Source organism: Amblyomma americanum, chromosome 11 (genome assembly GCF_052857255.1).
Source record: "Amblyomma americanum isolate KBUSLIRL-KWMA chromosome 11, ASM5285725v1, whole genome shotgun sequence".
Taxonomy (NCBI): domain Eukaryota; kingdom Metazoa; phylum Arthropoda; class Arachnida; order Ixodida; family Ixodidae; genus Amblyomma; species Amblyomma americanum.
This window is the reverse complement of record NC_135507.1, coordinates 1,353,474-1,380,273: the sequence shown is the minus strand read 5'-3', so window position 1 is coordinate 1,380,273 and position 26,800 is coordinate 1,353,474. Positions and strand designations below refer to the sequence as shown.

Sequence of the window (26,800 nt, the reverse complement as noted above, 5' to 3'; positions counted from 1 at the left end):
ACTTGTGGGCTGCACCAAGAAGCCGTGCTACGAGGGACGAAGGGGCTACAAATTTGTCTCCAACGACTGACAGCTCAGTCTGCACATGGCAGAACGAAAGTGCCTTGACATGCAACACTGCAGGCCATGCTGGAGTCACCCACTTCATAACCTGCTGCAGTCCTGCATTGTTTGAACAACAAACTCTGCATGAGTAATGCATGCTGAGACAACCCAAACGGTCTCTTCTTTCTGGGAGGGACATCCTTGAAAGAGCATCAGTAACAGTATTCTTGTTACCCTTCTGGAGTTGAATCGTAAAGTTGTATGCCAGCAGCCTGGCTTGCCACCTTGCAATCCGGAACGGTCGGCGGCCTACTCCCTTTGCCCTTTGTACTAGGGAGTGTGACCAGAGACTGGTGGTTGGTGCGTAATATGAATGGACGACCACAAAGGTACACTCTCCTATATTCGCATGCCCACAAGCAGCAAGCAAGGGCTTCCAGTTCCCCAACGGAGTGCTTCTGTTCCTGTGGGGTAAGCCTGCAAGAAGTAATCGTCACTAGTTGATCATTTCTTGTCAGTTGCAACACTGCTCCTAAGCCAATGGATGAGGCATCCGTAGTGATAATAATGTCACCCTCAGGTGTAAACAACAGCCAGGGAACTTTTCAATTGCTCAAAACAAGCTTGTCTTGCAGGGTTCCAAGTGAATGTGGCATTCTTACGTAGCAACTCAGGCTCAACAACCACCGCAAAGTCAATCTGTTGGTGCTAGCGCAGCCTTGATGGCGTTGATTGTAAGGGGTGTATCCTTGTGACTGATCCTGCGATCGATTTCTTGTACACTGAAAGTGCATTTGTCATTCAGCTTCAATCCAGCCTTTGCAATCAAGTGCAAAACATGTTTCAAATTCTTGAAGGGCTCCTTCCGTACATAATGACATCATCAATGTAGCACGAAGTGTTTTTGCAGTTCTGCAAAATAGTCATTTTCTGAAGACAGTGCTAATGCAAGGTTATGAAGGTAGTCAAATCACTGCTTTCAGGTTTCAGCAGGGCTTGGTGTATTGCAGCAACACAAGGCGTGATCGGCTGCGGCAATAACATACTGTATAAACGCGTCTAAATTTGAGGGGCAATTTTTGGGGTGCAGCCCATACACGCAATGTGCGCAAAAAAAAGTAATTTTTTTTTCAAGTGCGTCAGTCAGGGCTTGAGCAGCATTTATTCTGCATGCAGTTGTCACTCACGGAGTATTCAGACTCCGAGCTGGTGCTGTGCACTGGTGCACGCTCATCACACAAGAAGTCGTGCAGCATGTCCATTGTTTACGCATAGCTGTTGTTCCGCGCTTCCATCACTTAGCAGAGCAGCTCTCCTTCCAGATCGGGAAACTTGCACGGCTTGCCTTGGAAAGCGCGCTCTTTGCATCTTGTTTTCCTCAGTGCATCCATTTGGTTGTACCATCGTCGGACGCTCTTCTCGGCCACGCACGCAAATTTCCTGCCCGCCGCGCGCTTGCCGTGTTCGGCAGCAAACTCTCAGCTGTGTAGCTATAAAGGTGCTTGCCCATCGTGCTAAAACTGCAACGCTCGGCGGCAGCACACTAAAGCCAAAACTACGGTGAACTAACGCGGTGCACAACTCCCATGCCGTTAACACCTCTTTTTGGGCTGGTTGGTCGCTACTTGATGTGGTGAAAAAATAGGGCCAAACCATGCAAACCACAAGTGTCTGTGTCTCATTGTTGTTTTTTGCAGTTTGCATGGTTTGGTGCTATTTTTTCCTGTGCCTTAGACAGCCACAAAAGACTGGAGCTGACGATACTGGTGCCGAATGGATAGGAGGAGCTTGCGATGGAGGAAATGTTGATGATGAGCCGCGTCCTCTGGCGCCATCCGGGGATGGCACCAGGAAGCTTCTGTGCGCATGCATTTCGAAGGCTATTCCCGCCTGGGTCGTGAAAAGTTTGGGTGTGGTACTTACATGGATGTTATTTTTTTTTAAATATTTCCTTTGGGAGAATGGGGTGTGGTCCTTGCATGCATTTGTATGGTAGTACTCTTGTGCAGTGCCCAGTGAAGCTGGTCTACTTGCGCTGCCACAGGTTCGAATCCTAGTCGTGCCAATGTTTTGTTTATTTATTTATTCGTGGCCAAGGCTTCATCAGTGGCTCAGCTTTTGTAGCTTTAGTCTTGAAGTAGAGCTTTCGGTGTAGAAAAAAAAGCTTATTTAATGTTTACCGATCAGTCAATGAGTTCAGACTCTTACTGAGAAAATAACAAAAGTGAGTCACATGGGAGGTGCATTGGCAGCAAAGATTGTATTACCTTAAATCAACAATCTGCTCAAAAAACTTATTGGTCACAATAATTAAAAACCATTCAACCCTAATTTGGCACACTCAGTACCTCCCTGACTGACTTTTATCATTTTGCACTGAACACAAGCATTTGACACAACTCTTCAAAAACTGCATAGCTCGCTCATACTTAACTCAGCTTTCCTGCTGGTAACCTGCCGAGCCATCATGAAGTTATTCATATGTTTATATGAATAAAAAAAAGAACTACTGTAGGGCCAGTTTCAAAGAAGGAGCATTATGAAAAAATGGACAGCAAATGTACTGTGACGCGGCTGTAGTGATTGCCTAGATAGGTACAACAAAAATGAGCAATACAAAATTAGGGGTCAAGAAATGTAAGCACTGTCTGAAGACTTTTAAAACGCTTTCATAGGTATACGTAGAAATCTTCTGCTTGCAAAATGAGAAAAAGCGACGCTCAAGCGCGTTTTCATCGTCACTTGCAACATTTTAAGCGAAAGCTTTACTACACCAGCCAGCCGCACTTCAGCCGTATGCCGTGGCCGACGAACGACCTTGAGCTGCCATTGCCTAGCAACGCCGCAGCTGCGCTCCAACAGATGGCGCCGTCGCTGCTCGCTCCACCAGATATGCTCTGCTGGGGTAGAGGGAGAGGAGGTGTCGCCTCGCGGGAGTTATATGCGCTTCACCTCAATGTATTGTAGTCGTTATGGAGAGCGCGAAAGAGACACAACAATGACAGAACGAAGCAAGCAAGAGACAACATGCTCAAGAGACGCCAGAAGAACGCGCCGCACGACTCGAGAAGCGCCGTAAGGAAGATGGGGCTAGAAGAAGTGCCACGTCCCGGAGTGACTCCAACTCCGGAAGAGACCGCTTTGAGTACTCGAGAGCATCGGAATGAGACTCTGCTTAGAAGACGTGCCGAGGAAACGAAGCTTTCACAATTCAACTAGGGTTAACTAGAGTTAAACAACTGCCAATTTTTTTACGACAAGGTTCAAGTAACAAGCGCAGCATTGCCGCTGTGGTCACTCGAGCCACTCCCTGCAACAACTGAAAACCCTCTCAGTGCTGCACCTGCTGTGATTAGCATTGCATCCCCTGAAACTCCAAAGTGGTGCCTCTTTTTCCTTTCGCTTAACGCAGTAAATGAAAGGGCGGAAAGACTGGGTGTAATACCAAGCAAGGTATCAGGTATAGTGGGCTGCCGTGGGCAAAGGACTACAACCAAGATGGGGCTTGGCTGCTTCCGGCAAACGCACGCATGCGCAGTGGGTTTTGTGAGATCGGTCTATTTGTGTTTGTCCACGTGGCTTGCAGGTTACATTTCTGGGTCGGCAGTTTGGCGGGCCTCACTAGCACGTTTTGTTTTGATTTGTACTTTTTCACATGATTGAACAGCTTGGTCACTTCAGCAGACATCAAATTAACAGCTTTGTTTTGACAGGGAATTTGGGTCAAGTATGATGGGAGTAGTAATAAGCAGGATGGGTTTTCTTCCCCAGTTGGACTGGATTTGGATGAGCTGAGCCTGGATCCAACTGAGTCCTCGGAGGTTCTCTCCGACTGGAGCAGCCAGAGCGGAGGTGCTGCGACATGGGAAGACTTTGAGGGTCACCGCTCGAGGCAGCGTCTGCGTCGAGGCCTCTCACCAGCCCCTTCAGGTGTCGTGCAGGCTTCCTGCACCAAAAGCTGGTAAGTGGCACAGCAAGTCTGTTACCCACGTAGCTTTTGCATGATAATCAAACCCGCTTATAATGACTGTAACGTGAAGCGTCATTCATTGTTTGCTGTAAATGGACTAGACATGCGTAATAGGACTTGTGTAAAGTGAAGTTTCATAGTGTGCCTTTTATATTGGACGTCTTGGCTAGAAGGCAGTGTTAGCAGTACAGACATTGAGATCAACATGCCACCTACCGCATATCTTAAGTTCGCTTCCAGTAATGGTGCAGAGGTCAACCAGTCATCTGTTCCCACATGCATGGTCATTTCTGCATCTATGCCACTTAGTTTTTGTCACAGCACAGTCTTTGCTGAGCAGCGATCACTGGCGGCATTTCAGTAAAGAGCATGCCAATGCAGTCTGCAGATGCGGCGGCATCGGCATGTTTTCGCGTGCATGAAAGTGACCATGCTGTTCATTCTTAGCCTTACAAGAGGCAGGGCAATTCGGCGAGATTAGCAGAGAAAGTGCCTTTGTAGGGTGCAGTGCGGTGGACGGCAAGGGATAACTGACCCAAACCACAGTGATGCATTTGAAGTGGATGGCAGGTAGCATCAACAGCCCATGAATGTGCGGCTCCTCTTCCCAGCTGCTAGTTGGTTAAGTGAATTGTGCTTGCATGGTGGTGTTTTTCTTCCGTGCAACCGGCACCTTTTCTACGATTTTCATGGGAAAAGTGAAAGGTTTTGATATTGATGCAATGGTCGGCTGTGGCCATGCATCGTACGACCGTGTTGTTCACAGGTGCTTTCTCGAGGATCTGTACTGTAGCCGTGAAATGTGCTTTGTGCCTCAGCGACTGCAGTATTGTGTTTTAAGGGGGGACACGGGTCTTTCGGGCCGAAAAATCTCGAAAAAATCAGTTTTTAGAAAATGTTATTTTCGAAATCAGCAGCCATTTATCTACCTCTCTGTTAAATTTCTCGCCTCTAAGGTCAGTATTTTACTCACAATACCAATTTATATAATCCATGTCGCCCGAATTTGAGCTGAAATCGGCGCCGAAACAGCAGTATTTCGCAAAGCGTAGCTCCCGTTTCATGCGCGGCACCGCAGCCATCTTGGTCTCATTTGAAAAAGCCGCCTTTCGCCTTCAATTTCCCGCCACTACGGCTTCCGTTCGCCCATTGGTTGCCGAGAAAATAGCAAAAAAGAAAAGGTAGTATTCAAAATTCTATTGGCTGCCGCGGATCACGTGACAGCAGGTCGTCATCCGATTGGTGGAGCTGGCTGGCAGCGTCTGCTTGACGCGCCCGAGCCGCGGGGAGACGCGACTCTTTGTGCCGGACAGTGCAGTGCAAGAAACGCGCAGCGATGCCTGGTTCAGCGCGCATGGTGCACTCAAGGCATAAATTCGGCAAGAAAAGGAAGAAGTCGCTGGTCGATAACCTCAAGAGACGCCCTGCTGTGCGCCCCGACATGCGCTGAACGATCGTGTCGGCGAGGCCGCGCAGGTAGGCCTAACGCGCTCCGCGGCACGGGAAGCTGTAAGCGGCAGCGCCCGCATCCGCCGTGATACAGTGATGCTGGAGCCCTCAGATGTGCTCCAAAATAAGACGAAGACTGAACAAAAACTGCGAGAACTCGCCTCAACTCCAGCAACGGAGCGGAATTCTGGTTGTTTACGTGACGGCAGCGCGTCGGACTGTCTGCTCGACGAGGCAAGCTTCACGATCGTTTGTTTGGAATCGCTCAACAGTTTGTTGAAACTTGTGAAGTGTAAAACGTGTGGCGGCAATGACTTGAGCTTCGTAAAAGATGAGCGAGAATACGGCCTTGCCGTTAAACTTTCTCTTCAATGTGCGAGCTGTGGAGACGCATCGTCTACATGGAGTTCGCCGCGGGTACGTGGCGATCAGAAGATCAACCCTTTTGTGGTGAATGTGCTCGCTGCTCGTGCAATGCAGAGCACTGGCAACCAGCAGACAGCTCTAAATGACATTTTTTCATCGCTGAACGTTTCGCACCGCGGTCTCCACAATAAAACGTGGCAAGACTATGTGAAAAAAAAGTTGACACCTGCAGCAGCTCGTGCAGCCGAAGAAGTTACACAAGAGTGTGCGCGGTCGGTTCGAGAACTTTATAATGAATTGGACCTTGGGAACCCCGGCAATATTGCAGTATCATACGACGGCACTTGGATGACACGCGGCCACACATCCCACATTGGTGTGGGAACCGTCATCGAACTGTTTACCGGGCTTGTGCTGGACTATGTTGTATTGTGCAACTTCTGTGCCGGCTGCGAGCGAGGCCCAAGAGAAGGTGACCCATCATACCAGTCCTGGAGGGCTGGGCACCTATGCCAAAAAAACTCAGAAAAAAAGGCTGGAGAGATGGAAGTTGAGGCAGCCCTTATTCTTTTTGAAAGGTCGTTGAAGAAGTGTGGCCTTTGCTATACCACAATGCTTTCGGACGGTGATAGTCGGGCTTTTCTAGCTGTGCAAGAGGCAGATGTGTATGGATACATCAAAGTAAAAAAAGAAGACTGCATAAACCACGTGCAGAAACGTATGGGAACAGCGTTGCGGACTTTGTTGTCCAAACACAAAGGTGCCGAAAACCTTGGAGGAAAAGGCAAACTGACAGGCAGCCTCATAACAAAGTTAAGCTCCTATTATGCCTGGGCTTTAAAATCCCATAATGGGGATGTAGAGGCTACGCAGAAGGCTGTGATGGCCACCTACCACCACATTACCTCTACTGATGAGGCATCAAACCATAGCTTCTGCCCATCGGGACTGGACTCTTGGTGCCAGCAAAATGCGGCAGCAGCCCGAGGCGAATCTGCTCCAAAGCATCGGTACAACATTCCACCCCATGTTGCTAAAGCATTGCTCCCTGTCTATGAGCGACTGTCGGATAGGAAGCTCTTAGAGCGGTGCCATAGGGGTAAAACCCAAAACAGTAATGAAAGCCTACACTCTTTGATATGGGCCTTGGCACCCAAAGAGCGCCACGCATCATTGTTTACTGTTGAGGCTGCCGTGGCTGAGGCAGTAATGCGGTTCAACGCAGGCAGCAAAAGAACTTCTGCAGCAATATTACAGGAACTGGGCCTCAATACGAATGCTATGAGCGCAAAAAGAATGCGAGAGAAGGATGAGCGCCGAAAGCAAAAGTGCGCTCGAAAGCATTCCATTGCGGAAAATATTCAAGGAGTGCTCAAGAAGCGGCACCTGGATACTACTGGCAATCAAAAGGACTACATTCCTGGTGGCTACTAGCCATTTCCTATTGTAAATATATTACTGCACTTGTAAATATTTATTAAACTGTCCCCTGCTTGTTTTTGGGGCTTTTCTCAAAATGCATATGGTTGACTGCTAGCAGTCTTGAGGCCTTGATATCTCAGCAACCAAGTCACATAGAGCTGAAATTTCGGTTGCAATGGAAAGCCTAATGTATGCTGTGTGAAATGTTGGGAGCAGATTTTTTCATTTTACCTTAAAAAAATAATTATTTTCGTTAATTTACCATTACTTGGTACACACATTCTTTATACTGAAATTCAGAAGGTTGTAAAATGAGTAATAATTGACATATCAAAAATCTGCTCTCAACATTTCATAATTCACTATTCTGGCTATCTAACCATGCCTTAAAATTAATTTTAGATGAAATCATTATTTTGCTATTTGGGCCTCAAACAATGGGCATTAATTGTTAATTATCTTGAAACTAATTGGCCTACACTTAAAATAAATGCATATTTGAAATCAGCATAAAAATTTGAATAAGTCTATGTATTTTTATTAAGATTGGTCAAAAAACAACAAAAATAGCTTTAAGACCAGTGTCCCCCCTTAACATCATTTCTTGCGTCAGGAAATCTCAAGAATTGAGAACAAAGAATGTGAATATTCCGTGGAAAGCCTCATGCACCAGTCGCTTGTTGCCTTGCTGCTTCTCTGCCAATTTTTTTCTCTTGTTTCTCAGCCCCTGCAGTGCCTTCTTTCGACATTCATAGGAACATTCATGCCAGTGCATGCTGCACGCTTTGCATCAATGACAGGTCATCATAAAGTTGCCCCCCCCCCCCCCCCCCCCCCATTTTTTTTGCTGTTCACACGCCTCTCTTTGGGTACCTCAATGAATAGCCAAAAAAAAAAATCTTGTTACATTCGTCGTAGTCTGGTTCCATTGAACCCGGATGCAGCCAAACCCGTTTATAACAATATATCGGATATAACAATGTTCAGCCGTGGCACTTGTCAGCTCTACCATGTGTTCTGTGATAAAATAAACCGCTTATAGCAATGTTGTCTCAGCACGTTATCGGTTATAACTATTAAATCTGGTCATCGAGTCTCAGCTGTAAAAGAAACAAAAGCATGAAAATCCTACAGCCGCACCAGCAAAACCACACTTAAAACATAAAAGCGCGCATGTGTGGAGCCGGCTGGGATACCCACTCGACACCCACTCGAATACCCCCAACTCGACACTGCGCATGCGCACAGCTGTTGCAGCTCTGTTTCGCCGGTGCGCCGTGTCGCCGGCAGCAGCAGCTGCTCCGCACCACGTGACCAAGGCCACGGTGCCGCCACGGAGCTCAAGGGGTGCCACGCTGAAGGCTCGAAGAGCTGGCGTCTTGTAGTTCTTGCTACAAAAGCCGAGTGCACGAGGCTCACAGAGCCCGCTGTAGCAGGTTTTCGCTGCCGGAGCACTCACCCGCACTGCTAATGCTTCTGCGCGAGCCGTTCCAGGTTTTCGTTGTGTCGCTATCGCTTTGTCGCGATCACGTGGTGTAAATAAACAACGAAATATGGTGGTTCGGGCGATGCCGGTTTTTGTTGGTGCCGCAAGCGTGAGCTACGTGGACAGCAACGTGAAGACATTAGAGCCCTTGAGTGACGCCAATATAATTGAAGCTGCATGCTCCCAGCAGACGTCATAGGTCTCATGTGCGGTGAACGCAGCCGACAATGATGAGTCCGATGCGGCGATGTGACTATGCCACCGCCAAGTGCACATGTAGCGCCGGCACTCGATGTTTCAGCACGCCACTTCTCGCCACTGAGAACTGTGACGTTGCACAAGAGCTTTGGGCAAGCTGCAGATGATGCTGATGTAGTCTCAGCAGTAGAAACGCAAGCAGATGCACTTCGCCGGTTACTTTTAATTTTGACAACCTTTCCCCGTAAGTAAACATGTTTTGGAGCATACGTAAATAGCGTCATATATTCCAGCACTAAAGCTCGCTGCTCACGCGAATGCATTCCAGTACTTGTTTCTGGCGCATAGCTGGCCGATCAATTTCTTTCATTTCCCACTAGAACTGGATCAATTTAATTCTCAGAATATGCTTGCCACAAACGTGTAGTAGCGCCTAGCTCGCGGTAACAAGTCTAGATGGGACTGCTTCGGGTTTACCCTCGCGCCGGGGCACTACAACCGTTCATTCTAGCGCCCATTCGATAATTCGAACAGTTTTCCGGTCCCCTTCGAGTTCGAATTAACGAGCTTTTACTGTAATTCGAACTGCCAGCACAGCCTTGTCCAATGTCCATGTAAGTATATCGCGTCATAAACTCGCTAATTTCGACATTTGGACATTACTGCTCTCGCACCGGAAAGGTGGCTGCGTCCAGGTAAGACTGGCGCGCCATGCTATCAACGAAATAGCCATTCAAACCTGAATTTATTTACTGCAGAGTCATCCGTGCACCTGAGATGTGCGTGCAATGCCAGGCATGGTGACAAATGCATGGCCTCGCCTTAAAATCTATCAGGCCGCATATTTCGCTTTCCTGAGCTTCGCGCAGGCCCATAGCAGCCAGCTAATCGAGCCCTGCTGCACGCAGTTTCGGGCGCTGATTGGCGTGATTGCATTCGTGCCCGTGGTTCTTTCTCCACTTCTTCCAATGCGCTGGAAGAACTTTGCTTACGCTCTTCGTTTGATTTCGCATTCGCAAATCTTTTCTTTTTTCTTTGATCCTTTTATAATGCGTTACATGCCCACCATGTCATTCGGCCTGGCGCCTTCATGCTGTCTTAGCGGGAGGCACGCCATCTTGTTTTTCTTAACTATGATATGCGGGAACTTGCGAAATTTTGCATGAGGCTCCTGAAGGGGCGAGTCGAGGTGTCACAGCAGGGCAAGCCATCGTGCAAAAACACTGCATATTGCATGGTGCATTGTAACCTGTACGTCTCCAAAATGTGTTTGACAACAGGTGTGACGACCGGTTGTCCAAACCCAGCTCTGAGCCTCTTTCGGATGCTGACTGGCATGTCACTGGTGGTACGTTTTTTTTTTAGAAACCGTCTCCCCCTTCCAGTGCCAATGTGTTTCCCTCACTTATGTCCACGCTGTTGATGCCGAAATTGCGAACTCATCATGAGTTTTTCTGTTTCATGCCCTCCCAGTCCTCCCGGGAGACTCTCGATTTTTTACTAAACTTTCCGATTGTGTGACCACATCCCTATATTTCCCGAAAAAGTTGTCTCCCAAAAAAAGAATTTTTTTCCAAGAATGTTTTTTTTTTTGTGAAACCGGTGCCACAGTATCAGCAACCGTACTGTAATCGCCTGCATCACCATCAGTGGTTGCACTAGCACCATCAGCATAATTGGCTAAGCAGCCGATCAAAGCCAAATCCAGCTAAGCCAAAGTAGCATTGGCCAGTGGCATTTCATGCATGATTTCGTGCATGCTGCTTGCTTGCATGTTTAGGGTTAGATTGGCAGTCTATATGCGGTGCACAGTAAATTCTCATGTGCTTGATGACGTGGCGCTATCAAAGCCCAAGAAAGGCTACCGTATTTACTCTCATAATTTTTGCAGCCCCAACTTTTTACCTGGATTAAAAGAAAAAACTTGCATATTTTGTGCACTCTGTTGCGCCTGACCACCAACACGTGCGCGGGTGCACGCATGGCAGGCTTGGTAAGATTGGCGCGGCCGCGCCGTTATGTGTGGTTGTGAAAGGTGCGGCTGACGGGGGCACAAATTGTGTGGCGGTCGCTTTCCCAGGCAAACAGTTGCGAGCGCACCTGAATCCGATACTGCCGAACCGTTTACTGTTTGGTTTGCTGCTAGTGAGCCGGGCCACTCGTGAGGGCGCCTTTTTATCGTGCCCGTTATCTCCTTCGCCTCCCACCGCAGACTTCGCGATTGTATCGTTGGGCATTTATTGCTCTGAGCTGTGCTCGCGCTGACATGCCGTCCCGTGGGCAACTATGTAATGTGGGGTGGTGGGGAGGTGTGCTTGTTATATTTGGATGGGGGCCAGTAAAACCTCATTGATGCGTTTTTTTTTAATTGCAGAAAAAACATTATCTGGGAAAATGTATGATCCAAACTGCCTAATTTTGAGAAATGTAGCTTTTGATTGAGGTACAAAACATTTATGACACTTTCAGTTCATAAAAATGTCGATTAGCATTTCTTAGCACAAGATCTGAACATATCCTTTTCTGGGGCCACTGTCTTAAGCACAGAACGAACTTTGTAACGCATCTGGTCTGTCAACAGCAATAACGAAAGTAACCAAACTCTATTCCTTGCCACTTTTTTTTTCGGATGCTTCGCCCCTTTGCACATGAGTACTGCGGGGAAGCCACCACGGCGGCTAAATGTCGCAGCGTTCCTGCTTTTAAGTTGCGTTCCAGAGACCCAGCCCACTCGTACGTAAGAGCATCGCTATAGTTCGTAGCTGCTTGGCCTCTTTGCCCTTATGCACCACGAAGATACCTCAGCGTTTCTCCTCTTCATGTCGTGTCCCCGGAAAAATGATTGTCTCGAATGCTAGCGCGCAGTTTTTATATTTGTTATTGGTTGTGCTTCGCCGCCTTGCATCAATGCACTGCAAAGAAGCCGCATTTTCTGCCGTTGGTGACTGCTGCTCCATTCCAGCTCTTCACTTCGCGTTCAGCCGATGTTTGCACATGTACGGACGGTCTATAAACGTATTATACGACCACCACTTGCGAAAATTTTAAACGTAGTAGCCAGGAAATCATGTTATCTGGGAACGTATTAACCGGGAGAAATATAGTGTAACTCTGTAGGACATTTTGATTGTACGAACCGGGAACGTATCAGTGACGTTTTATTGTACTTCTTAATTTGACATCAAGAAAAGGGGAACATTCCCTCCCCTCCCCCCCTCCCTTTGGCGCAAATAAAAAAATCATATTTTTGATATCGCCAGCTTGGCAGGTATGGTGTTTGTGCGATGTAGCCTCTTCATAAGTCTTTACCACATTATCGGTGTTTCTCTGGGACGCAACAGCACAGAGCACACGCGTGATTAAAAGTAAGTTTCCTCAAAAACCGTACTTCGTTTATGGCGACAGAACATGGGTCCGCAAGCATGCACTCTTGCAGTGGAATAATCTAGGCATAGCATAGATTAGACTGTTTGTGGAATAAAGGCAGCAGCAGAGAAAGGGTGCACGGAGCAGGCGAAGTTTGGCCACGCGTGTGCTCTTCTGCGGTGTTTTCACGGCAGCCACTTAATCCTCTCCAGGGGCTGTATTACGGATCACTCTCAAAAACGCTTTTAAGTTTGAGAGCATGACGTCAAAATAACAACACCGCGAGACGCCGACCGCAGAATTAGCCAATGAGCAGCAAGGTTTTGGTGGCTAGTAGCTGGGCTCCGCCCCTGCTACTATTAATGTGTAGAGCCAATGTTCAAGTTTGCAGTGAGTTATACCCCTGCCACACGGCAAATTTAATGTCATTCCAACCGAATGTCATTCGATGCTTCGAATGTTATTCGGTCTCCTTCGGTGCCACACGGTAAAAAATAATGTTATTCGAAAATGATGGCAGTGACGATCAGTGAAAAAAAAATAGTACAATTGAAAGACATCAGCGTGCATAAAAGATGTTTGAAGTTGTAATGTCGTGTTTCAAAAGCGGGTGAGAACGTTTCTGTACAATAATATAAGCTTAAAATATTTCCGGCAATTCTACAGCACTTTAGCCATAAAAAGCCAAGCCAAGTACAAAGTCAACCACAATTCCGATAAACGTAAACAAACAAAATGGCTGACGCGGCGCCGTGCGGAGCGTGCAAATGACTTCCAAACGGTGAAGTGCTCAGTTACATCTTTAAGTACTTGCGAGCTAAACGAACATGAAGCGCCAACCAACAAGGAACACACCTAAATGACTTGATTTGTATTGGACCGGACACTAGCCATGTAGGCTATCGGTCCAAATATTTTGTACAATTTTTTTGTGAATTATGAAATAAAGCTTCCTTTGATTGATTGATTGATTGAACCCAAAATGATCGGCGGTCGTGAAAAGGCCCTGTTTCATGGTCGGCCGCTGCCGTTGGCTGCTGCTCGGACCGGAAGTAACAACTATCCACGATAGCTTCTAGTGTCAAGACGTCCGCACAAAAATTAATATTTCTTTAGCAGAACTAGATAAATACAATTTCTAGCTTTGGCAGTGCGCATGCTATTTTTTGCGTCTCTTGTTTCTGCTGCGTATCTGGTGTCCACAGTACACATCCGGTTCGAGAACGAATGCAAATGAGTTCCCCAAACTCATTCGATGGCGATTGTCATTCCAACCTAATGACAATAAATATTCCCGTGTAGCAGCCGATTAATGGCATTAGGTGCTAATGTCATTCGATGGGAATGATATTAAATTTGCCGTGTGGCAGGGGCATTAGGTAGGACAGGGCAGTAATGTGTAATATGTTATTGTATTTTGCACAGCAGGCAGAGTGAAGTTGGTTTCGCTGTGTTTGGTGAGGGCAATGTTTCAAGGGCTTTAAATGCTTTACATACCTTCTAACAACACGCACTTCCTTTCAGCTCGGAAGAACACTTGGGTTTTTTTTAAATTATGGTCCATCTTAGCTAAGGCACCCTGTACACACGCTCCTCCAATAGAAAAGGGAACAACTAGTTTGTGCAAAAGACCAATTTTTTTGGTTGTTTGTGCATTAAAGTTGAAAATGACTAGGATATAAATACCAAGAGTGAAAGCAGCTTGGAAAACATTTAAAGCTGTGCTTGTCACACACATTATGCGATAGCATAAGGAGCTTGTGCCATTTGGCAGTGTCACTATCTCGTGTCACCATGGACAAGGCTTCATAGCCTTGTGTTATCGCAAACCAAGCGAGGTGTCAGATGTGGGGCAATCACAGAGTGCTCAAAATTTTCCGTAGTGGAGCTGCCTGTATATTCTAGAGCTGTAGAGCATTCCCAGTAACGGTGTTGCATGTTTTGTTACTGTAAAATAGCCTCTACTCACACACCATCTCCTTGATGATGTGTCTGTGATGTTCACACATCTTTGTCTATCACTGAAGATGTTCTGTCATTCAGCAGTCATTGTAGCCACTGCACCTTACAATATTTGTTATGCATTGTTGTACAGCATTCTCCTTGCAGTAGATACAGCTTTTAGCACTGAGTGAAACCCCTAGCTACATACCATCAAGTCAGAAGCTTAGCTTTACTATTTACGCATTTTGTACATGCCAAAATGTTTTCCAGTCCTGAAAATGCATTATGTACACTGTACCATACAGTACTTATTGTACAGGTAGCCTCTGTATGAAAGAAAACAAGCACTTCGAGCTCAAATTTTTTTAAATTGCACTTGGAAATGTTATATGGTAATTGTACATCAAGGTAAAGTATACTTGTGTGTACGTTGCCTTTTCTGCAATAGAAACACTCATGTGAAATGCTGTGCCTAAAAAAAAAATACACGCTTACTGAAAGTATGATGCACTAAAAAAAAAAAGTGGTGGTGCTTTTTAATTTCAACAAGCATCACAAAAATTTCGTGCCTTACTCCAGCTCTACACTTTTGGTTTATGCTTGTTCGTCACCCAGTTAATGACCGCCAAGATGGCAGACGATAGCAGGGAACAGCCAGGTGGGCTGACATAAGCATTGGCTAAAGAGAGTGCACAGTGATGCTTTTCACAAATTGGGCGAGGTGTTTCAACACCTTTTCCACCTTCAGGAAGAAACTGTTCAACACACTTTCAATGGAGTGGCAGCCACTTGTTTGTCACTGCGGGCTTCTGGCTGCACACAGGTTGGTCAAGAGCGTTACAACATCACACACTTGCAGATGTGTGTTGTAGACTGGCACGAGGCAATGAGAGTGGCTGATACAACTCTCCTTGCCAGCATGGTGAGTCGTCGCTAAATGCCAGAGTTTCCACCGCAGCTGTCACTGCAGCATCCCTAGGTATGCCTGCCTCTGGAGATTGGTCGTCCTACAGAGGCCGAAAATACAGTAGTGCATTGCTCTTTCCAGGAGGTAGGTGAGGAGGGATCCTGTCTCTATGAGGTAGCCACCATTTAGAGGTGGCTTGTTGTTATCTGGGTCAGTGGCAGTGTCGCCAGCACCCTCTGCTGACATGGGCTCATCCAAACAGAGGTTGGGAATGCAGTGATGATGCACACATGTGCACTCCCATTGGCAACGGTGCGTCCGATGCAAGCAGCTCTTCGGTGCACTGACACAGCGTTCAACTACAAATTGCTTGAAAGGATGTGTCGTTGTACAGGCCTTCTGCTGAGTTGGGTCTGTGATGCCACGCTACTGGTGCAAGCAGCAATGGCTCCAGTGGGTAGACATTGTCGCCTGCATAACAAAAAATGACGCAGCTAAGCATGTCCTTTCTCTGTGATCTCAACAGCTTTACAGGATGCTCTACTATGAAATGGATACTCATGCTACGCGGCCCATAGCCAGACAATGCATTATTGAGGTGTACAGTCAAACCCGACTATATTGAATCCGTTTACATCAAATTACCCCGTATATCGAACAATTTATGAACATTGTATTATTAAAATGAGAGTATATAGCAAAAAAAAATACGAATATATCGAACTTAAAGTCGCACTAAACCGCCCCAGAAGAATGCCGTGGCTCGAGTCTGAGGTTGCGTTTGTTGTGCTCAGAAAACGATTAGCCGCTCATTGTAGGTACGCAGCGCGTTCGTGAAAACTGAACGGTTTTGCAATAGGGGCTTCGCATGATTTCTGGACAGTCTTTTTTCCCGATGTGTACAGCTGTGAAGTTTGCAGTTGAGTTTTTCGGCGCACTGTTGTCGACAACTCCGTGCTAATTCTACGGTTCAAGTGTCAGTGTTCATGCAGCGTCGCTTCCGGTCCATTGACAGATGTCTAGAAACAAAATTCAATGACCCTACCTCGCATTTAGACCGTTTGTTTAGTCTGATGGTGCGAATCAAGCATGACCTGCTCTAAGAAAATCGCTGGGGAAACACCGTGGTTGCGTTGACACGCCATGTTGACAGCCTGAGTCGCCGCTGGCGATGGTCGGATTTTTTCGTGTTTTCAGCAAGTTATCGATCTATTTGCACCGTCAAAAGTGCAACGAAGCTAGGGGCGGTGTTTTATTGCGATGCAGGCCGATTGTGACGAGCGGCAAGCAGATTTCTAGACTGGCTTCCCCAAAGTCGTCTTCCCGATTTGTTAAGGCGCGAATATAGTCCGACGTAACGCAAGTGAGTACACGCGCATGCCGCGTTGTGTTGGTGAAACAGCTCCACCTATAGTTGACACGCTGCAGCAGCCAACGTAACCGGCGGCTGCCAGCGGGCTCCTACGGGAGCGGCGCATATTTGGCCCCTGCTCCAATTGCGCGCCGGCGCCGCCGACCGTGTCGACCCACAATGCAGCGCGCTGAGAAAAATGGTGGATGCTAGTTGCAAACGGCGTGAGTGGCGTGAGCTGCCCAAATATATTGAAATTGTGCCGGATATCGTTGTGGAACGGTTTATCGAAGCCATCAAACAACACCCTTGTGTATACGACACCAAACGGCTGGATTTCAGAGACCACCAGGGCAAAGAGAACGCTTGGCAACAGAAGGCGAAGTACCGGTCTCTCCACGGGTGAGTTGTTCCCGTGGAGAGAGCGATCTTTCGCACATACATCGAGCGCCTGTGCTTTCGCCACAAGTGGTGGACTAGTAGCACGAGAGCAAGTTTCTGTCACGCGGATAACATCCTAGCCATGTTTCATATAGTAGCCGCAATGCCGTGGATGGAACGAAACGGATAAGGTGACGCAGGAAAAGGCACGAATGGAATTCAAACTGACCGCGTGTCGACGATCGGCACGCGGCGTTTGGGTGCATCGAAGTATAGAGGCGGTGGCGCTTTGGCCGGCACAGCGAAACCGGCGTAGCGCGACTGACTGCGAGCGACGCTCCTCCTCGCAACGTAGCTCCTCGCGTCGAACACGGCCAAGCGTGTGCGACCAGCAGTCGCTTGCGACCAGGCAGCAGCTCGACAACTCCGTTGTTGACACTTGCAAATGCGACCTGCGGGTCGCCTTCTTGTTTGAAGCGAAAACTCTCAGGAATGATGTTTTCGCGCGCTTTCGAGGGTTTCGTCTGCTTTGCTCGATGTGAAACGGTTAGGCTTAGCGACGACTACGACAGCCAGGGAGCAGCTGAGTTCGTTGCCGAAAGCTCACCTCGGTCACTACTCGCAAGTGTGAATGGGCTCATAATCGGTGGGACACTTGTGCCTTTTGTCATGATTCAGTGACAGAAATATTCTTTAGAGCGGTAAAATTTTGCTCACCGAGCGCACCCTATGGAATGCTACGTCGCAAGTCTGCCTGCGGTCTTTTGGCCACTTTTCGGCATCCAAAAGACCACGGTTTTCTGGCATCGCAAGCGTCATGAAAATTTTATTTTCGTTTGGATTCTATCACGGGGGACACCAGCGACGCGATTGTGACTGGTCCGGGCGTGCTTCTGCTCGCATCCGCTGTAAACAGCTGGGGGCACTCGGCACTCCCTTACTCGTTACTAGGCAGGTCATCGGTCGTAGGTTTGGTACTTCTGTGGCCTGTTCTGTGCCTGCCTGAGACTAATTTGTCGGCTGTATTTGACACTGCATGCTCAAAGGGGTCGCCGTCGCGGCGGCAATGCCTTCGCTCGCCACTTCGCTTTAAGCGGGTCAAGCTCTTCGTGCACTTCGAGTAATGTGACCTAAAATGCATGTGTTTGGGTTGGGACTGAAAGAAATTTCGAATAAAACGATATTTCGAGTAAAGCGATTTCGTTATAACAAGGGATTGCTGTACTCTCGTTGCTGAGGCCCACACTTGTAGCTGAACTCATGCGGTCAAAAGCAGTGGCCGAGCTGCTCACTATCTTGTTCGCAGCACTGCCTTGTGGCTCCTAGATGGTGATGAGTGTGCTATCGACACCCGGCGACGCCGGGGATGCTGCCGCGGCGAAAGTTTAAGCAAAGGAAGCCCTCCTTCGCTGCCGCCTTCTCTTTGGGTCTCGCCGCAAAGTGAACAAACCCCTTCCGCGACCCACCGTTGACAGTGGTTCCCGCAAACACTTGCTTACAGTGAGTGTGGCTGCGCCGACGTTTGCTGCATTTCCCTACGGTGCCTTGAAACCCACCAGTGGCGAAGAAGTGCAGCGCGCACAGCACCTGCCGCTCCACTGACAGTGCACCCACACGCACACCTCCCAGTTCAACGGCGAGTTCGTCGCACAGCCACTGTGCAATCTCCTTCCCAAGTCGAAGCGTCAAAATAACTCATCCTGAGCATCTAAATCGCCTTCATGCACCCTCCTACACTGTTGCTTGCGCGGCCACCCGTGCATACGACAATGTAAACAGCAGTCATTTTCTTTGTGAGCGGTTTATGGGCTACGTTTTTCACTCGCAAGTTTCAGCCCGCATAATTAAATGCGCAGCATCATCACTTCAGACGTGTTCACTACATAAATAGCAGCCGCCAATGACTCAAAAAGCAACCTAGGCTGTCGGAATGTTGCAGTTTAGCATGCAGGAATGCTGCCACAGTTGCAGTAGTTGCTGGTCTGTATTGCATGGGTTTCTATGGGAGTTTGGTCGAGACTGGCTCTGGAAAACTTAACAGCCGAGAAAATGTAGCACCCGAGAAAGCTCAGCATCCGGGATAGTAACAGCATGGTTCTGCTGTATAATCATTGCTACCGATGTCCACGAACAAAAAAATCACTGTAAAAAAATGTGGCTGCTAACACACCATTCCGTGCAAAAATTTCACAATTTCTAGTGGAATGTAGCGGAATACTACACTAGGGGCCTTACACATATTGTACTAACGAGATTTTGAGATACATAGTACCATGCTTGCGCTTGTGATAACAAATGGGCAGTATTTCCAATGAAATACCAGCTGACTGCAGTGGTGCCACAGTGGTTTTAAGCGTTGTATTTTGTAACTTGCATGCCATTTTGAGGCTCAGTTTAGTTGAGCCTAATCAAGCTTTTAGTTGGAATTTGTTCTTGGGTCTATCCTGCTCCGAGTTGTTTTCACACCTGCCATGTTCTGTTCAAGGGCCTCTATGAGTGGCGATGAACAGCTGCGGACAGTGGAAGCCCTGACTGAGGCCATCAGCCACCAGCTGGGACTGAGGGAGCAGCTGGACGTGATACGCATCATTGACCCAACGGCTTCCATCGACCTGTCTGCTGACCGGGAGTTTCCTGTGGGTGAGTCGAATTCTACTTCACTCTGGGAAACTGAGCGCTGCCGGGTACACCTGCAAGGAGTTGCAACCAGGTGGGTCTTGTTTCAGGGTTGTGGAGGAAGGTATGACGTGAGCGGAGAAATGCCTAACTGGTGGGTGGTTACTGTGGAAGGAGGAGGGTATCGGGAGAGCGCAAGAATCCTTAACTGGAGGATGGTCACCGTGGAAGGAGGGTAGGGTATGGCGAGAGCGTAACAAGGCGCACCTGGAGGGTAGTTGCTTTGGAAGGAATAGCGTTACTATGGAAGGAGGCTTTATGGCGAGAGCGTGACCAGAGTATGGTTATTGTGGAAGGGTATACGGAGAGCGTGACAATGCGCAACCAGCGTGGAAGGAGGGTATGGTGAGTGTTGGAATGCCATTGAAAAGGGGCGTGGCGAGAGCAAAGGAATGTAGCGTGGTCCACCTGTGGCAGGTGCTGCACCCGAGGAGAACGTCATCAGCGGCGCTGCACTTCTAGAGTGGCGGACTGGACAGCAGATGAAGAACGACTGTGTGGAAAACTAAATAGAGCTCTAGAACTATACAGATGCGAGGTCGCTACCACCACGTATTGTGAAGTATAACTACCGTATTTACACGATTGTAAGTCGACCTATTTTTTAAAGCTTTGAAAAAAGCGCACTCCCCACACGTAGCCACAGATTGTGTCTGCTGATAAGTGACAGCGGCCCGATAACTCATTCACGTTCTACTCTTAATAGGCGTCGCTCAAGTTTTATTTTTTGTTTGCTTTCAACCGCGCACTTACTCGGCCGATAGTTGATGGAAGGGCCGCTGTTCCAATCACAGGCCCCCCCCCCCCCCCCCCCCCTTCGGAACCTCAGTGGCGCCGGGAAGTGTCGGTAGCCGATGGAAGAGCCGATGCCGCTCACGCGTACATAGTTTCACTTTGGATCTGACGCATTTGACTACTGCCGGCCGCGTTTCGCAAGTTTTTAATGTAGTTCTTCGTCATTCGTTATTTGTGCTCCGGGTCCGGTAAGCGACCGGCGCTCGCTCGTTCACGGCTACATTCAAGATGGCTGTCATTCTTTACACCGAAGAAACAAACACCTGCGCGCCGGGCTGCAAGTTCGATGTTTACGAGTGATCAGGTGTGGCAGCTGCAGCAAGGCAAAATTTTCAGCTGTTCCACGGTATGTCGTGATGTGGCTGTTTGCGAAGTGCTGGCTTTCGCTGCACAACGATTTTAGAACGACGAGTTGTGGGACCGCAGCAACGATCACGACGGCAGCGCTAGTGAGTCCAGTGACGAATTCATTTTCGTTTTGGAATGTGCTGCCCATGGGTGATCCCGCGTGCGGCAGCCGGTAGCGGCTGGCGGTAAGCAGAGGTTGAAGGATAGTGCTATCGCGTTCAATTATTAGAGGCCAAGCGTAAACGACCTTTAAGTCTTTTTATTTTATTTTTTCAGAAATGTGAAGTGGGGGGTCGACTTACATTCGAGTCGACTCACAATCGTGTAAATACGGCATATATCGTAAACATATTGTATCGTATTGTATCATATCGTAAAAACATATTGATGATTATATGTAATTTTTTGCGGGAGTTTTCATGTAATTTTGCAGGAGGGAGCTCGGTAGAATGCACGCCACTGGTTCTTCTTGGCATCAAGGTGCGTAATAAAGACAAAATTATCATCCTGCCTTTCATAGACGTTGAGTTATAGGGTGTTGGAAGTTGCCACTTGGGAAACTGGGAGAAAAGTTTGCATACCTGTTTCGAAAGTGACAACTTAAAAACCCTACATCTCAGCTTCTATGACAGACAGGGTGATAATTTTGCCCTTTTTGTGTACCTTGATGTCAAAACAATGGCGTGCGTTTTACCAAGCACGCATTTTACCAAGTTCCCTACTGTAATATTTCTTGAAAGTGGTTGGCAAAAAGTTGCATGCCATATTACATAAATGTGTGAGCACTAGCTTTAGACAAAATTAGGAGGAATATTTGGAGCTAGCAATGCAAAGATGCATATTCCCTGAAGATTTCAAAAACGTGACTTCATAAAGTTTTTTTTTTTTTTTTCCAAAGACCTTGCCCCCTTCAAGCAACAACTTTTCCCTAGGTGCTCAGTAGTGAGATCGCACACAAATGTTGTACTGCCGCAGATTTAAGGCGACTTGACGACCGCAAGCTGCGGGAGATAGCCGAGTATGTGCGGAAGAACACTGCGGCCACAGCACAAGTGGGCACCGACACCAAGGCCACTGGGAGCACAAGCGCCAGGAGGAGGAAGAGGAGCCAGGGCCGTCGAGGTGTCAGCTGCCATTCTGTCTCGGAGCACAGCAGCTCGGCTTCATCAACGCCGCCTGCACGCAAGGAACCGAGGGGAAAAGCAAATAGGGAGCGATGTCCTGATCAGGTAGGCAAATTAGTTTTATTTTTGACGAGTGTGCCACTTGTGGTGCACAGTTATCTACCGCATGTACTTGTGCAGGGGCCACAATTCCTTTTCATGATTTTAATGGGGTGCAGCTCTTGAACAAGTCGGGCCTATATCTACCCCCACAAACATCGCACTGTTTCTGTGACTGTTCTAAATAATGATGTAAACACTGCTAAATGATCACTCAAGGAAATTCCTCGTCGCTTTCTCTCTGGCAGCTACTTGAAGAGCTCGTCTCATGGGCGCCTTCCCATTGGTAGTCATCTTCAGTGCCGTCCATCTGGTTCGATATTCCAGTCACCTTGAAGCTTTTCACAATAGTGTCTCATGACACCGAACGCCATGCGCTTAAAATCGCAAACTTGCTCCAGTGAAGCTCTCTTCAAATGTCCAGTAGGAGTCTTCACGGTGTCTTCTCGTCAACGTCGCTGCAGTCTACTCGGAATAACAATGCCGAATTCAACTTTATATGCCCAATTTGCAGAAACATCCAATGGCTGCAGGATGCTTGTCATTCCTCTAAGAATGACAGCGAAATTCGTTCAAGTTTCCGCAACCCGGCCGTTGACACGGTCTGTGGGATGGCATCGAAAACTGTTGAGGACGAGCAAAGCTCTCCGTTGCAACAGGTCGTCTGGTCAGTTCGCCCACACCATTTTTACCCAGTCCAAAACAAGTTCATCGCACATCCAACCTTTTCCGTGGCCATTAATGCCATCTGGAAACTTTTGTCAGCGTCTTCCTCTTGAAGACCACAGCTTTCTGCCATCGGCAGTGATGCATGCATACCATCACTGTACACAGTTGCCTTTTTGCACTGGTGTACACACAGAGATCTTTTTGCACTTTTAAAATCATCTGTGCTATTTTCTGGTGGAACTAATGAGACATGCGTCTGATCCACGTTCCCTGTTTGAGTCGGGTCATAGCCGTGCTCTCTTCGAAGGCTGTCAACGAAACGGTGGAACTTCGCCTAATGGAGAGCGCGTTCCTGTTCATAAAGCACCGAAGCCATCCCCTACTTGCTTTTTAATTCGCAACTGGAATGCCCATGTGGCGAGCGATGGCAAGGGCTTTGACGCGAATCACGACACTGCATAGCAGTCTTTTCTTGTCGTTGTGATGTACTCCGCAAGTTCCTTTTCAAGCTCCAGAAACTTGTACAGCTTCTTGCGGAATGCTTTCCGGTTGCGGTTCATACCAGCGAACTGTTCTTTCTGGTTGCACCAGCGACGCACACACTTCTTGTTGACGTCAAACTTGCGTCCAGCCGCTGCTTACGGTGTTCGTCGGCATAAGCGATGGCTTTCAGCTTGAAGGCTGCGGTGTATGAAATCAAATCCCTGCCCATCATCAGCAAGCGGTAAACATAGGCCGCGATCCACTGAATAACGCTGCACACAGCAACCACAATCTCACCAATACACTACCCAAGACCGCAGCACCACACAAAGAAAGAATGTTTCCCGGAGCGAAACGGTTGCAAAAACAAGACCGTGTCTCCACATGATCTCAAAGCACTTATGATGATATGGGGGGTTGAGAGCAGCTAGCGCCACCTAGTAGCGCCTTGTGAAAGTTAACCTTTCTGGTGCACGAATTTTCGCACTTGTCTAAAAAAATTTTATTTTTGTTTTTCAAAATTTCGGTTGTAAAGTTGGGGTGCGGCCCTTACACGAGTGTATATTGTCACCGAAAGCCGGCAGAAAGGGCAGAAGGGCCCACCGGGACTAGCACAGCAGACACACTCAGCGAACCAACACACGAGCTGGGGAAGACAAAGAAGACCAGCGGGTGCTGTTGCACTGCATGGCGGCGCCAGTAAATGGCTAACAGTGTGGCATTGCCCCTCCTCTTGGAAAGAGCATCGCCCCAATGCCACAGAATTATGGGAAGCCGGGATAAAGTCTGTGGCGCCGGACTTGGCAGAATAAGTCCTAGCGGATGTGGTAGAGCTTCATCCTGGCAGCGTGGAAGATTTCGGATGCCGCCTGGAGGAGCAAACAGACTCTTGCGGGAGCACTTCGTAGTCAACTTCACTAAGTTTGCTCAGTACCTCGTAGGGGCCGAAGTAGCGGCTCAGAAGTTTCTCGGAGCGACCCCGCAGACGGATTGGGGTCCAAACCCAAACTTGATCGCCAGGGTGGTAAAGCGTCGCCCAGTGATGAAGGTTGTAACGTTGAGCATCGCTTTTCCTGCTGGGTACGGGTTTGCTGTCTAGCTAGCCGGCAGGCGGCTTCTGTGTGCCGAACAAACTCTTCAGCGCCAGCGACTGAGGGACGTACAACATCTGGCAGTAACATTGCGTCCCGCATAGTAGTGAGTTCACGACCGTGCACCAAATGGAACGGCGTGAAGCACGTTGTCTCTTGAAAAGCAGTGTTATAGGCGAACGTGACGTAAGGCAAGATCCGGTCCCAGTTCTTATGGTCAGTGTCGATGTACACATGGAAAGCATGTCGGCAATGGTCTTATTGAGCCGCTCAGTAAGTCTGTTTGTTTGAGGATGGTAGGCAGTGGTTCGATGATGACCGCTGCCACTGAGACGCATAACTTCCTTAGTAAGGACTGATGTAAAAGCCATGCCTCTATCGGTTAAAACTACCGCAGGTGCACCGTGACGGAGGACAATGTAAAAGATGAAAAAGTTCGCAATTTCGGCAGCGGTGCTGCAGGGAAGGTCTTTCGTCTCACAATACCAGGTGAGGTAGTCGGTGGCAACTATAATGTGCCTGTTGCCCAATGATGATGTCGGAAGTAATCCCAGCAAGTCCATGCCGACCTGGTGAAAAGGAATTCGAGACAGTTCAGTGGGCTTCAGTAGGCCGGCTGGCTTCACAGGTGGTGTCTTCCGACGTTGGCACTCGCAGCAAAACTTAACGTAGTGCGGGAAAACTGTAGTAAGCTGGGGCCAGTAATACTTCTGCTGTATCTTCGTCAACGTGCGAGAAAAGCCGAGGTGACCGGAAGAAAGCTCGTCGTGGCATGCGCGCAGAACTTCGTCTTGAAACACCGTAGGAACCACGAGCAGGTACGGAGTGTCCGTGGGACCGTAGTTTCTCTTGTAGAGGATGCTACCTCACAAGCAGAACGACGATAGCCCGCGTGTGAAGGGTCGTAGCTCGGCATCATCTTGCTGTTGTTGAGCAAGAACGGACGTGGTTAAAGCGCCAAGAAAAGCGGGATCGTCTTCTGTGTCAGCAATGGTGTACGGGAGAGAAGCACGGGACAGGCAGTCTGCATCGCTGTGTTGCCAGACTTGTACACGATGGTAACATCGAATTCTTGCAAGCGGAGACTCCCAACGCGCCAGCCTCCCCGATGGGTCTTTAAGGTTCGCGAGCCAACAAAGCTAGTGGTGATCGCTCACAGCGCGAAATGGGCGACCATACAAGTATGGGCGAAATTTCGTTACCACCCAAGCTATAGCAAGGCACTCCTTTTCCGTGGCTAACAGTGTGGCAGTATGGTAGTTTTGAAGATCTGGTATTGTGGCTGCACTTTGGGCCCTTATTGTAATGAAGGTGGGAAAAGCACAGTTTGTGCAGCCCCTTACATTTGCTTCTTTCACTGCGGTCAGCACACCACTGCATGTGTTCCTCCGTAATGATGGGCCCCCGCAGGCACCGATGTCCAGTACGTTGGTAATAAATAATGCTGAAGAAAAACGAGCCAAACTTTGCCAAGGTGCCAAACATGCCAGTTGCCAGTGCAAAAAGGCTTAACCCATTCGCTTCTGACGTTTTGTCTGCGTTCCCCACGCAGCATTCCGCACAGTCTTTTTGAGCATGCAGTGATACCCGGGTCTCATGAAAGATTCTGCAATATCTCGTGCTACAGATGTGCACGGTGCAGTTGTCAACAACGAACAGCACCTTGCATGTTTACGGCTTGGCTTCGTTACTCTCGACAAACGACGTCACAATGTCGTTTCTTTGTTGATCTGTTGGGTGTGCCGGGGGGTTGTGGTGTGGCTGTTGACAATGCACATGCTCGCATGTAAGCCACGCTTCATGAAGTGGTTGTTTTTTTGTGGGGAGCAAGATGTCAGGGTCTCGAAAACAGTACTCTGCTGCTTTCAAGCGAAAAGTGATTCAGCTGCGGAGAACATCAGCAACAGTGCGGCCGGGAGGCCGTTTGGTGTCTTCGAGGGACGCATTCGTGGATGGCGACGACAGAAAGAAGCCCTTTTTGCGTGCAGCGGAACGTGACGAAGCTATCACGGCCAGAAGAATGGCGCATTCCCAGAAATTGAACCTAGCCTGACAGAGTTCGTACGGCAAAGCGAGCCGCGCATCTAGCTGCGAGTGTGGAGCTTATGCAGGCAAAAGCTAGAGAGCTTGCAAAAGAAAAAGGAACACCGCGTTCTGCCTTCAAAGCGAGCCAGCACTGGATCCATCGCTACATGTGCCGTGCGGACCTCGATTTCACAAAAGCTTGCGGAAGCCTTCGAAGAGCTGCTTGTGAGATTGCAGCGCCATGTTATCTCCTTGCGCAAGTCAAATAACTTTCTGTTGGGCCAAATAGGCAATGCTGATCAGACGCCGGTTTTACCTGGACATGCCATCTCCCCTCACTGTGCACAAGAAGGGGTCTAAACAAGTTGCCATCCGGTCCACTGGCAACGAGAAGACGCGAGTTACAGTCATGTTATCGTGTACAGCAGATGGCCGCAAGCTCCCCCCTTGCGTGACCTTCAAGAGGAAGATGATGCCGAAAGGTGAGGAACTGCCGAAAAATGTCATCGTGAGATGTCATGAGAAAGGGTGGATGAATGAGGATCTAGTCTTGAACTGGGTAAAGTCCATGTGGTGTAGGAGACGTGGTGCACTGTTGTTTCTGC

General features: G+C 48.4%; 1 protein-coding gene across 3 annotated transcripts in view; it reads left to right on the top strand.

Annotated features, from left to right (window-relative positions):
- Nucleotides 1–26,800, top strand: part of LOC144110047 (uncharacterized) — a 48,771-nt gene that overhangs the window by 15,982 nt on the left and 5,989 nt on the right. For all 3 annotated transcript variants that reach the window (XM_077642853.1, XM_077642852.1, XM_077642854.1), the window contains exons 4-6: nucleotides 3,817–4,006; nucleotides 19,371–19,525; nucleotides 21,680–21,933. In XM_077642853.1, coding sequence (XP_077498979.1) covers nucleotides 3,817–4,006; nucleotides 19,371–19,525; nucleotides 21,680–21,933 — 599 coding nt within the window. The remainder of the gene's footprint in view (nucleotides 1–3,816; nucleotides 4,007–19,370; nucleotides 19,526–21,679; nucleotides 21,934–26,800) is intronic.